Source organism: Ailuropoda melanoleuca, chromosome 20, assembly GCF_002007445.2.
Source record: "Ailuropoda melanoleuca isolate Jingjing chromosome 20, ASM200744v2, whole genome shotgun sequence".
NCBI lineage: Eukaryota > Metazoa > Chordata > Mammalia > Carnivora > Ursidae > Ailuropoda > Ailuropoda melanoleuca.
The window spans coordinates 9327229-9339433 of record NC_048237.1 but is presented as its reverse complement, the minus strand read 5'-3'; the positions used below and the strand labels follow the sequence as shown (position 1 = coordinate 9339433).

General features: G+C 37.5%; 2 protein-coding genes across 10 annotated transcripts in view; one reads left to right on the top strand and one right to left on the bottom strand.

Annotated features, from left to right (window-relative positions):
• Positions 1-8932, top strand: part of HECTD1 (HECT domain E3 ubiquitin protein ligase 1) — an 89669-nt gene extending 80737 nt beyond the window's left edge. For all 7 annotated transcript variants that reach the window (XM_011224054.3, XM_011224052.3, XM_011224051.3 and 4 more), the window contains 7 exons: positions 1056-1193; positions 1458-2065; positions 3604-3682; positions 3810-3903; positions 4620-4770; positions 7719-7863; positions 7973-8932. In XM_011224054.3, the coding sequence (XP_011222356.1) occupies positions 1056-1193; positions 1458-2065; positions 3604-3682; positions 3810-3903; positions 4620-4770; positions 7719-7863; positions 7973-8110 (1353 nt within the window). In that variant the 3' untranslated portion in view covers positions 8111-8932. The remainder of the gene's footprint in view (positions 1-1055; positions 1194-1457; positions 2066-3603; positions 3683-3809; positions 3904-4619; positions 4771-7718; positions 7864-7972) is intronic.
• A 1011-nt stretch (positions 8933-9943) lies between these two features.
• The window catches only part of AP4S1 (adaptor related protein complex 4 subunit sigma 1), a 48898-nt gene continuing 46636 nt past the window's right edge, over positions 9944-12205 (bottom strand). For 2 of the 3 annotated variants that reach the window (XM_011224045.3, XM_019798952.2), the window contains one exon: positions 9944-12176. In XM_011224045.3, coding sequence (XP_011222347.1) covers positions 12048-12176 — 129 coding nt within the window. In that variant the 3' untranslated portion in view covers positions 9944-12047. The remainder of the gene's footprint in view (positions 12177-12205) is intronic. The other variant, XM_034648518.1, reaches the window with a different exon arrangement.

Genomic DNA, 12205 nt, shown 5'->3' with positions numbered 1-12205 from the left:
GAGCCAGCTGCTTAGTTTATCTTTTATTTTTTTTTATTTTTTTATTTTTTAAGATTTTATTTATTTATTTGACAGAGAGACAGCCAGTGAGAGAGGGAGCACAAGTAGGGGGAGTGGGAGAGGAAGAAGCAGGCTCATAGCAGAGGAGCCTGATGTGGGACTCGATCCCGGAATGCCGGGATCACGCCCTGAGCCGAAGGCAGACGCTTAACGACTGCGCTACCCAGGCGCCCCTATCTTTTATTTTTTTAAGATTTTATTTTATTTATTTATTTGAGAGAGAGCACGAGCAGGGGATAGAGGCAGAGGGAGAAGGGAAGCAGACTTCCTGCTGAGCAGGGAGCCCAACGTGGGATTTGATCCCAGAACCCTGAGATCATGACCTGAGCTGACGCAGCTGTTTAACTGACTGAGCCACCCAGGCGTCCCTTAGTTTATCATTTGAATCAGAGACTGATCAGGACAGATAATGATAACATCTTTAGGGCTTTCACCAAATTCTCTTTGCCTTCATCTTATTTTTTCCTACCCATATATTCCTCTAACTAGATAAACCTCAATTATTATTATTATTTGTTTTTACCATGAACTATATGTTTTTGTAAGCTGCCTCAAGTCATTTGTGGGGTACGTAGAGTACGGATAAAAACCTTTAAAGTGAGTGCCTAAAGTCAGAAGTAAGTGGAAGAGTTTAGATTTTACCGTTACATAGACACACATACAAAGCTGGACGCCATCTTTTCCTTAAGCAAATGATACAATCTTTTTATCTAAAATTTGGTTTCCTTTGTTTAAAAAAAAGAGATGAAAGTCTATTTTGTAGGGTTGTGTGAGAGATAAATTAATGAACAAAGTAGTAAACAGTGCTCACCACAGTGTTTAAATATGTAATGGTGTACAACAAATATACTTTCTAGAATAGAACTTCTATGTTGTTTATTATGTGTTGTGTATAATATTTTACTGTTATAAAAAAAGATGTATTGGCAAGAATGGGATCATTTAAGAAAAATGTTTTTAAGCTCACTTTCCCCCACAATTTGTTTATATTTTAGGTTGAATTTTTAGGAGAAGAAGGAACTGGCTTGGGCCCTACTTTAGAGTTTTATGCTTTGGTGGCAGCAGAATTCCAGCGAACTGATTTGGGTGCTTGGCTTTGTGATGATAACTTTCCAGATGATGAATCTCGTCATGTAAGAGTTCTTTCCCATTTTGTGATTATTTGTGATTCTGCTTTTAGTATTCAAAATAGGTTATGCTTTCCGAATTTAAGCCAGGTTTTCTGACTCTCTTTTTTATTATTGATTGCTCTTGATGCTATTAAAATGTTTTTTTAGTCACCAAAAACTATTGAATAAAAGGTGTATATATAAATCGTTTAACTAAATTGGTGAAAATGTTTAATATTTATGCATCTCTTATCTAATTTTATTTGTATTTCTCCTTCTAAACACTAGGTTGATCTTGGAGGTGGACTGAAACCTCCTGGATACTATGTGCAGAGATCATGTGGACTGTTTACAGCACCATTCCCACAAGACAGTGATGAGCTTGAAAGGATCACAAAACTCTTTCATTTCCTTGGAATTTTCTTGGCCAAATGCATTCAAGACAATAGACTTGTGGATTTACCTATTTCTAAACCTTTCTTTAAACTTATGTGTATGGGTGACATTAAAAGCAATATGAGTAAATTAATTTATGAGTCACGAGGTGATAGAGACTTACACTGTACTGAAAGCCAGTCTGAAGCTTCTACAGAAGAAGGCCATGATTCACTCTCAGTAGGAAGCTTTGAAGAGGATTCAAAATCAGAGTTTATTCTAGATCCCCCCAAACCAAAACCCCCAGCTTGGTTTAATGGGATTTTAACTTGGGAAGACTTTGAACTAGTAAACCCACACAGAGCCAGATTTTTAAAAGAAATTAAAGACCTTGCTGTTAAGAGGCGTCAGATTTTAAGCAACAAAGGTCTTTCTGAAGATGAGAAGAACACGAAATTACAGGAACTAGTGCTGAAGAATCCATCAGGTTCTGGGCCTCCACTTAGCATAGAGGATTTAGGGTAAGTTCTATGTATGTTTGTCACCCTAATGGATGAATATGTTTAAAGCTTCTGTTCTTTGTCCCCACTAATATGCAATTTGTGAGTTAAATAGTCTGGTTTTTGGGGTTTTAAAAGATTTTATTTATTTATTTGACAGAGCACAAGCAGGGGTAGCGCGGTAGGGAGAGGGGAGATGGAGAAGCAGACTCCCCACTGAGCAGGGAGCCTGATGTGGGGCTCAATCCCAGTACCCCGGGATTATGACCTGAGCCATAGGCCGATGCTTAACCGACTGAGCCATGCAGGTACCCCAAATAGTCTGTTAAGAACAATAATATGCTGTAGGAAATATTACCGATTTGAATCTTGATATGATAGTTCATATCATAAAGACAACACTCAGAATACCAGAACATAGTATATTAATCCTCACATCTCTGGAAGAGTGTACCTGACTTATCAAATATGATTAATGTACATACATATCTTATATGAAAGTCCAAAGCCAAAAATATTTTGAGAAATCATGGCTAGTTAATATAGATAGTGTACTTGGCAGTGCTCAAAATAGTTTGCTTTGTATGTAGGCCTTATGCCCAACGGCTTAGCTAACTCAAATGCTACACATCTTTTGATAAAATTCTGTTAATTTGTAGACATGTGATTATTATACCCTTAGTGTGTGTTTTTTTTTTTTAAAGATTTTATTTATTCGACAGAGATAGAGACAGCCAGCGAGAGAGGGAACACAAGCAGGGGGAGAGGGAGAGGAAGAAGCAGGCTCATAGCAGAGGAGCCCAATGTGGGGCTCGATCCCATAATGCCGGGATCACGCCCTGAGCCGAAGGCAGACGCTTAACCGCTGTGCCACCCAGGCGCCCCCTTAGTGTGTTTTAGTATGATATTGAGTTGACTGAAAGTCTTGCTTCTTTCTTTCGTGATAATTTTGAGAAGTTTTGTTAAATAACTTATATATTCAAGGTTTGTTTGGAGGGTAGGGACAGAGTATGAATAACTAACTTTAGTGAAGCAATAGTTTCTTCTTGAGTAAAACAAAGATGTTGCCGTCGTAATTTATTGCAAAAACCCTTACTTTATTCTGTGCCATAAGAGAGAAGTGAAATATGGAAAGGTGGTGGTTTCGTGCAGTCTTTGCAAAGCCAGGTTTGGTAATGGTTGTCCCAATAGTTTTTGTGCACAGGCATTTTGCATTCAGAAGTCCTCTTACTTAACACCTAAGCTGGTATACTGTTTTTGTTGAGAGGGTGCACACGGTTGGGGGTTCATGGTTTTGGCAACAGTGTTTTATTTATTTTTAAAAGATTTTATTTATTTGAGAGAGAGAGAAAGCATGAGTAGGGGGAGGGGCAGGAGAAGGAAACTCCCCGCTGAGTAGGGAGCCTGATGCGGGGCTCCATCCCAGGACCCTGGGATCATAACCTGAGCCGAAGGCAGACGCTTAACCGACTGGCCACCCAGGCGCCCCTTTGGCAGCGTTTTAAAAATTAAACACCAACAGTAGCTGAATGTTAATCTAATCCTTTTTGTCTTCCCAGTTTAAATTTCCAGTTTTGCCCTTCCTCAAGAATATATGGTTTTACAGCTGTGGATCTCAAGCCAAGTGGGGAAGATGAGGTAATAAAAATTTTGTTTTTGGTATAGTTGTAAGTTCAGAACATCTTCTTAATGAGGCCGGTTGTAGTAGGCACTACTGAAATATTCCTAGATATTAACAACAGTGTTGGCAAATTTTCCTTTGTAGATGATAACAATGGATAATGCAGAAGAATATGTGGATTTGATGTTTGACTTTTGTATGCATACGGGTATTCAGAAACAGATGGAAGCCTTCAGAGGTAATTTTTAGGGCTGTTAAGCTTAATCTTTCTCCTTTTACTTTGAGACATTTGAAATTAAGGTATTTTTTCTTGTCAAGAATTGTAGCTAGTCCTTAGATTTGCCCTCTAGTTTTCTGTCTTCCAGATAATTAGGTCCCACAGAGTACCCAGAACAGGGTGGAACATTCTCCAGCATACCCTGAGGCATACCCTCAGCTTGCTCCTCCTGAGTGATGGAGGACTCACTTTTGGATTCCGTTTCTTCCTTTGTATGTGGACGTAAGGTTGCATACTTTACACATTACACGATCAGGATGAGTTAAACCAAGTTAGAACCTAAGTTCTTCAGGTGAAAATTGAAGCAAAATGCATTAGACTGTTCATCACATACTAGTTTTGAAGATGATAATATAGCTTTGGCTAGCCTCATATGACACAAAGAGCTGGTTAAGAAATTACTAGAATTTGGCTACTGACTATAGTGACTGAATATCTCTGTTCACATTTGCAGTATTAAGTGAAATTTCTGTACTTAAAACCTTAGCACAGCTTTGAGTTCAAGCTCTCTCAATATATATTTGCTTTCTTCAAGCATTTATTAATATTTTATTCATATTATGTCCATTTAGTTGATTTTTAGCTATTTTGATTTGAAATTTGGTATTTTGAAATTGTAACTTAGAAATTGAGTTTTGTGTTTTCTTGTTTTTGTTTTTTTGCTGTGTATAATGTAGATGGGTTTAACAAAGTTTTTCCAATGGAGAAGTTAAGTTCCTTCAGCCATGAAGAAGTCCAAATGATTCTTTGTGGGAACCAATCACCATCCTGGGCAGCAGAGGATATTATTAATTATACAGAACCTAAGTTAGGTTATACACGTGACAGGTATGTATTGGTTATTTTCTGAGGTCAACAAAATAATTTATGTCCCAAAATCAAATGGCAGAGTCTCTAAAGAACTATGACTTAGTGAGAAAGCAGTTTTTTTTTTTTTAATGTTTTTTTTATTATGTTAGTCACCATACAGTACATCCCTGGAGAAAGCAGTTTTCATATTCATCGATAAGGCTGAGTTTACACAAAAAGACAACCTAGTCTTTGTTGATGTTAAGATTCCATTTAAATTGTTCACTATTTAATAAATTGGGTAAATAGTAAACCCTTAGGGTTCATTTTTTTTTTTTAAGATTTTATTTATTTATTCGACAGAGACAGAGACAGCCAGCGAGAGAGGGAACACAAGCAGGGGGAGTGGGAGAGGAAGAAGCAGGCTCATAGCGGAGGAGCCTGATGTGGGGCTCGATTCCATAACGCCGGGATCACGCCCTGAGCCTAAGGCAGACACTTAACCGCTGTGCCACCCAGGCGCCCCTAAAAAGATTTTATTTCAGAGAGAGAACACAAGTGGGCAGGGGGGCAGAGGGAGAAGCAGACTCCCACTGAGCAGGGAGCCCAACGCAGAGCTTGATCCCAGACGCCCTTGTAAGCCGTTAGGCTTCATTTTTTTATATTAACCTTTTTTTTTTTTTTAAAGATTTTATTTACGTATTTGAGAGAGAGAGAAAGAGAGAGAGCATGACCAGGGTTGGGGGGGGCGAGGCAGAGGGAGAAGCCGACTCCCCACTGAGCAGGGAGCCTGACGCAAGGTTGATCCCAGGACCCCAGGATCATGACCTAGCTAAAAGTAGGTGCTTAACCCAACTGAGCCACCCAGATGCCCCATATATTAACCTTTATTTTTAAAAAAATTTCAAATAGAGGGGCGCCTGGGTGGCTCAGTCGGTTAAGTGTCTGCCTTCGGCTCGGGTCATGGTCTCAGGGTCCTGGGATCGAGCCCCGCGTAGGGCTCTCTGCTCGGTGGTGAGTCTGCTGCTCCCCCGCTCCCTCTGCCTCAGTGATCTCTCTCTCTCTCTCTCTCTCTCTCAAATGAGTGGAAACTTTAAAAAAAAAAAATTTTTTTTTTCAAATAGAAAATTTCAAGAGAAAAGTTGAATAGTTGAAGAATTCCCATATTTTCTTTACCCAGATTCACTGTACTTAACATTTCTTTTTTATTACCCATTTATACACACACACCTACATGTGATGTATGTGTGTACTATTTTCTGAACCATTTGAGAATGTCGCATATATCATGTGCCTTTACCCTGTGATACTTAAGTGTGCATTTCCTGAAAATATGGATATTCTCCCATGTATCTACACTCACACTAGCAAATTCATACTATTAGCTAATCTTTAGTCCATATTCCAGTTTCGTTGATTACTCCGGTAATGTCCTTCATAGCACTCCCCTCATCACCACTGCCCATTATCAGGTAATAGCATTTAGTTGTGATATGGTTATTTTGTGATAGGTTTTAATCTGAAACAGTTCTTTAGCTGTTTTTTTTTTCTTTCATACCACTGATATTTTTTAAGACTACAGGCCCTATATTACTTTTTCTTTTTAAAAATTTCCAAATTAACATAAATGAGAGAATACAGTTGATCCCTGAATAATGTAGGGGTTAGGGACACAGTTGAAAATCCATATATGTTTGACACCTGAAAAACTTAACTACTAGTAGCCTACTCTTGACCAGCTTTACCAGTAATATAAACAGTCAGTACATATGTTATATGTATTATGTACTGTATCCTTACAGTACGTAAGGTGGAGGAAAGAAAATGTTAAGATCATGAGGGGGGCGCCTGGGTTGCTGAGTCGGTTAAGCATCTGCCTTTAGCTCGGGTCATGATGCTAGGGTCCTGGGATCAAGCCCTGCATCAGGCTCCCTGCTCAGCAGAGAGCCTGCTTCTTCTCGCTCTCCCTTTGCCCATGCTTGTGTGCTCTTTCACTTGCTCTCTCTCAAATAAATAAATAAAATCTTAAAAAAAAAAAAAAAAGCACTGAGGAAAAAGATAATCATGAGGAACTACACTTGTGGTAGCATAGCTTACTGTATAAACTTGTTGAATCACCGTGTTGTACACCTGAAACTAATGTAACATTGTCAACTGTACTCAAATAATAATTTAAAAAGAAAATCATGAGTTAAAGAAAATATATTTGCAGTACTCTATTGTATTTATTTTTAAAAATTACATATATAAGTGGATCTGTGCAGTTCAAACCCCTTGTTCAAAGGTCAATCATATCACGAATTACTTTAACATAGCATTTTTTTCTTAAGTCAGCGTTTTATGGAATTATAATAGACAGGTGCTCAAATTGCATGTACAGTCTGGAGGATTTTCACAAAAGGAAAACACCTGTATATTGGTACCCAGAACAAGAAACAACTCAAGAGTCAAGAGTTGCCTTCTATTATATTCTTTTCTTATATTAAATCACTGTTTCCATTGATAATTTTGCTTGCATTTGAACTTTAATAAATGAAATCATACAGTATGTATTTTTTAAGGTCTGGCTTCTTTTGTTTAACATGAAATTCATCCTTGTTGTGGCATATAGAAATAGTTCATTTCAGTATTAACAAAGATGGAGTGTTTCAGATCCCCTTTGTTGGTTTAGCCATATTTGGGTGAATTATGCATGCGTATTTTGAAGTTCTTTTAATTTGCTGGCCTTGTTGCATCTTTGGTCCCTGTACTCCATTAGTGTTTCAGTTCTTAACCGTTTATAAGTACAAGACCATCTTTGCAGGAAATTTTTAAAGTAGCTTAGCTTATATCCTCTCATTTCATGCTTACTCAAGTCTCTAGATAGTACTGTTCTTCTCACATGTTGATAATTGTTTTTTGGGTTATTGCTGACTTACAAAGTAGCGGTAGTGTTTTTCATTTAAATCAGCTGTCAGATCAGTAAAAGTGTATTTTTCTCCTTTTAGCCCTGGTTTCCTGAGGTTTGTGAGGGTTTTGTGTGGCATGTCTTCAGATGAAAGGAAAGCGTTCCTGCAGTTTACCACTGGTTGCTCCACTCTGCCCCCAGGTGGACTGGCTAATCTGCATCCCAGGCTCACAGTTGTACGCAAGGTACAAACTTTATCTAATGGGGAATCCAAATGGACTTTAGTTACTTCGGGATTGAAAGAAATAAATATTTGAAGTCATGGCCTTCTGTTTTTCACTTTTCTTTTTGTAGGTCGATGCTACTGATGCAAGCTATCCGTCAGTGAATACGTGTGTGCATTATCTGAAGTTGCCTGAATATTCTTCAGAGGAGATCATGAGAGAGCGCCTGCTAGCTGCTACCATGGAGAAAGGCTTTCATCTCAACTGAGCTTCGAAGTGGGAGACATCAGAGACTTTTAAAATCCTAGTGAAGCCTCTCGTGTTTGTGTGCAGAGAAGTATATGATCCTCTACGCTAATGACACTTGCCTTTATTTCAACCATTAAGGCTTTAAGAACATGTGGAATAAGTTGGTTAGCTGCTAATGACAAAACAAATCCTTTAACTACCCAGCCAGCAAGTATATAGCACAGAACACTGTGTGTTGCTACAAGGGCTTAGTGACTGGAAAAAGGTGGTCCCTACCTGACTGTTCCAAAGAGCAGCTTCTCAGATCTTCAGTGTTCACTGGTAAATTTCTAACAGTGTATTTGTGTAAAGTTTGTCGTTTCATACTTCATACACTACAGTTGCCATCACTGATCCCTGTTTTGCTGGCTTTTAAGCTACTCGGTCAAAAATCTTGCTTCCTTAAAACATAGAGAGTTAATGAGCATCTCAAGCTTTTCTTTTCCTTTTTAATGATGCCTGCACTATCAGAGTATTCTAGTGTTCTCTCTTTTGTTTGGCATATAATCATGCACAACCTTTTTATTTCTTTGAGGTGGGAGTATATTTTTATTTCCTAAATGCCATACTATAAAGATCAAATTCTTAAGTGTGTTTGTGCAGCTCAAAAGTAAAGATATATTAAGGGGAAAAAAAAAAAAACACTGGTCTAGATGCAAGGCACACTTAAAAGCAAGTTTTACTTTTGGTTGTATTTTCTTTGTATATTATAAACATTTATTTAACTTGTTGCAGTTTGAAGTAAAAAATTTCCAAAATGTATGCTCAACAATAATCATTAAAATGTTTGCAGCGTACAAAACTGTGTCACGTGACTATTTCACTGCAACGAGCAGACCTAAGAGCTTAACCAGATATTTTCTTTATTTTGAATCACTGAGATTTAGTTTTTTGAAATTACTACATTTAGAAATGTATTTTTCTATAGTAAAAACACAGAAATTGGAAAGCTAGAAGAAATACATGTTCACATGCTTGTGATGCAGCTGTTGTGTGCTGTCTTAACATGTTCTTCAGCTCCGAGTGGCCAAGTTATTTGTGTTAACTTTTTCAACACCAGATCTGCTACTTACCATTGTATCTGCAGGGATGTGTAAGTCTAAGATCCAAGAATGATTTCTCAATGTTGTGTTAGTGAGAAAAGAAACCACCAGGATACTGCCATTTCCTGGTTTTGAAGAAGGGCTTTTCTTCTGTTTCCGTTTTCCAAATTCCCTTGATGTATCACATCTGTGCCCTTAGGTGAAAGAAATGTCACTAGGCCTGATTTAGCCAAATGGCTTTTTTAGGAGTGAAAAGCATTTTTTGGAATTGCCCATTATTTACCTGTTTAAAAGGTACATTCCCTTTCTACATTAGAAGAGCTATCTCCCACTACACTCCGTCATTTGAGTACTGTTTTTATTCTCTGCATGAGAATGTTTTAACTATGTTATCAGTGGTAGCATTTAAATAATTCATCTTGTTGTTAGTTTCACAGTTCTCTGTGAGAATAAAAGTTAAAATAAAACATAATAGTAATATTTAAATGTATGACCTATGCTTTAATCCAAAAAATAATGGTGGCGATTGTCTCAATAAAGTCATGGATGCATGACTACAACTTCCTACTAGTGTTAGAGTTAAAATCCAATTTATGTGCTTAGTACTGCCATTTATCTAAGTCTGTAAAATGTCAAAACCCAGCTTTTATCGAGATAATCTAGCACAGGGCTCAGCAAACAATGGCCTGCTGCTTGCTTTTGTATTACCCACATGCTAAGCATGGTTTTAAAATTTTAAGTGGTTAAAAAAAAGCAAAAGAATAATAGTATTTTATGATATCGAAATTTATGAAATTCAAACTTCAGTGTCCATAAATAAAGTTTTATTAGAACACAACCACGCTCATTCCTTTACATATTATCTGTGGCTGGTTTTACAATGCAGTGGCAGAACAGAGTGTTTACAGCAGAGACCATATGGCCCATGAAGCTTAAAGTATTTACTATCTGGCCCTTTACAGAAGAGGTTTGCTGAATCCTGGTCTAGCATATTGCTGTAGCAGGTAAAATTGATGAGTTTTATATATTCAGTAAATGAAATGTCAGGAGTCTTCAAGATAAAGCTGACCAATCTGAGGCATAAATTTCATGAGTGTGAAAATCACTGAAAGCTGTTCATCACAGGTCAGCAGTAAACGTGAAGGGAAATGATGGCACAGCCTAGAACAGACAGTCCTATTTCGGTTCACTTTGCATGAGTCCAGTGTTAGGAGACATCTACTAGGTCTCCACGTATATTAGGTTCTTTAGCTTTCTTTCCTGTGGTACCTACCTGGTATTTTTTTTTTTAATTGTTATCCTCTAAAGGTACTAAAATCTGTGCCAAGATGTTATCCAAGTGCTATTTTGGTGTGACCTAAAAATTAATTTTGTTCACTCCCTAGTTACTTCTGGTGTACCAGTTTCAGCAGTTACCTGAATGTGCTACTGATTAAGTGCCTACCAACTAGGACAGTGTTTCCCAACGAATATGTCTTAGAAAGACCTCCAAAGCACTTTGATCTAGACTGGGCTTTCCCCACCCTTGGGCTACTTAATACAAAGCTGGATCTATGCATATGGACCATTTGCTGTTCTGAAGCTCAGAAGCCTTTATTCTGCCTTTCTGAATGAGTCCAGAACAACTCAGGTTTGCTTTTAGAATCCATTATTGGCTGGTTGCCTGGGTCATTATAGATGCAAACTTTAAATATGTAAGTAGATTTTTAGAAACAAAGATTTAAAAGAGATCCTTCCCTGACCCCACATATACAAGACAGAGAAAGAAAGCAAACAGTACTAAATGAGTCAATACCTGGAATGTCCATTTATGTCTTCTTTAGGAGGACAGAGTGTTGTAGATGACAGGGCTCTTGGAATCCCATAGGATGGCACAATATCTTAATGTACCAAGACTGTATTTCTGTTTCCTCCATTGTATCTGCCTTCCTACCCTATATGCACATAAACATGCTTTTACAAACTAAGACAGCTCTGTATGCTGTACTGTTGACTAAGTTAGCAAAAGTATCTAGAAAAGTTTGGAAGGATCAGGTCATTGTTTTTCTATACTTAGTTTTCTTTGCTTCAAAACATTCTAGGAGAAGGGGTCAAAGGAATGAGTTAGGGAGGCAGGGGAGAAGGGTCCATATCACGCCAACCTCAACACAGATTCTCTTATATTCTATTTTTAGACTTTGAACTAAAGTAAATTTCATTTACAATAAGTTTACTAATAAGACAGACCATTTACAATATGCCTAAAGGATGGTTGTAAGAGCTCTCTTTTAATGTGTAACCATTCATTTTTGGTAGTAACATTATAAGTGAGTTAATTACATGATGACATTGTAATTGCCAAGTGCCAATAAAATGGTTATCAGGCTTTTAGAAACTGGCAAATAAAATTTAATTCTCAATTTTTATTAGGTACACAATTTTGTAAAGTTTTGACTTTTTAAGACATTTTAAGGAAAAAGAACATTCAGAAAGCATTCAAAGTACTATGAGTGTTTAAAATTTTATTGGCTGATAGTTGGCCCACATTCTTCCCATGCTGCTAATCCTGAATTAAATGTGCATAGGGAAGCAGAGAACAAAAAAGTTACCCTCAGAACTCAACAAAATTTGAACAAGAAGGGAAAAAAGGCTTATGGTTAGAAAACAAAACTTGTCTCTTAGTTCAGAGAAAATTTTCCTTTGTATGCCATATTTTAAAATACAGCTTTGTTTTCCATTTAGGAACTGGAAAACACCTATTTAAAATGTCTTTGGAAGGACACCCCATTTTGCAATGTGCAGTCTTCCAGATTTTTGGGGCTACAGATGTTGAGAGGTATTCCATGGTATTCTCATTTCTACAAGTTGACGTTGTCTGGCAGTACCTTCCATCATTCAGCTTTCTGACATTTTATCAAGAATGAGTAGAGGGGCAAGAATTCTTGCCCTATTCGTTTCCACAATGCAGCCATTTAACACCATCTCATCCAAAATGATATGCACTTTATCCAAATTAAACATTATCTAAGTTCATATTAAGGAAATTAGTTTTA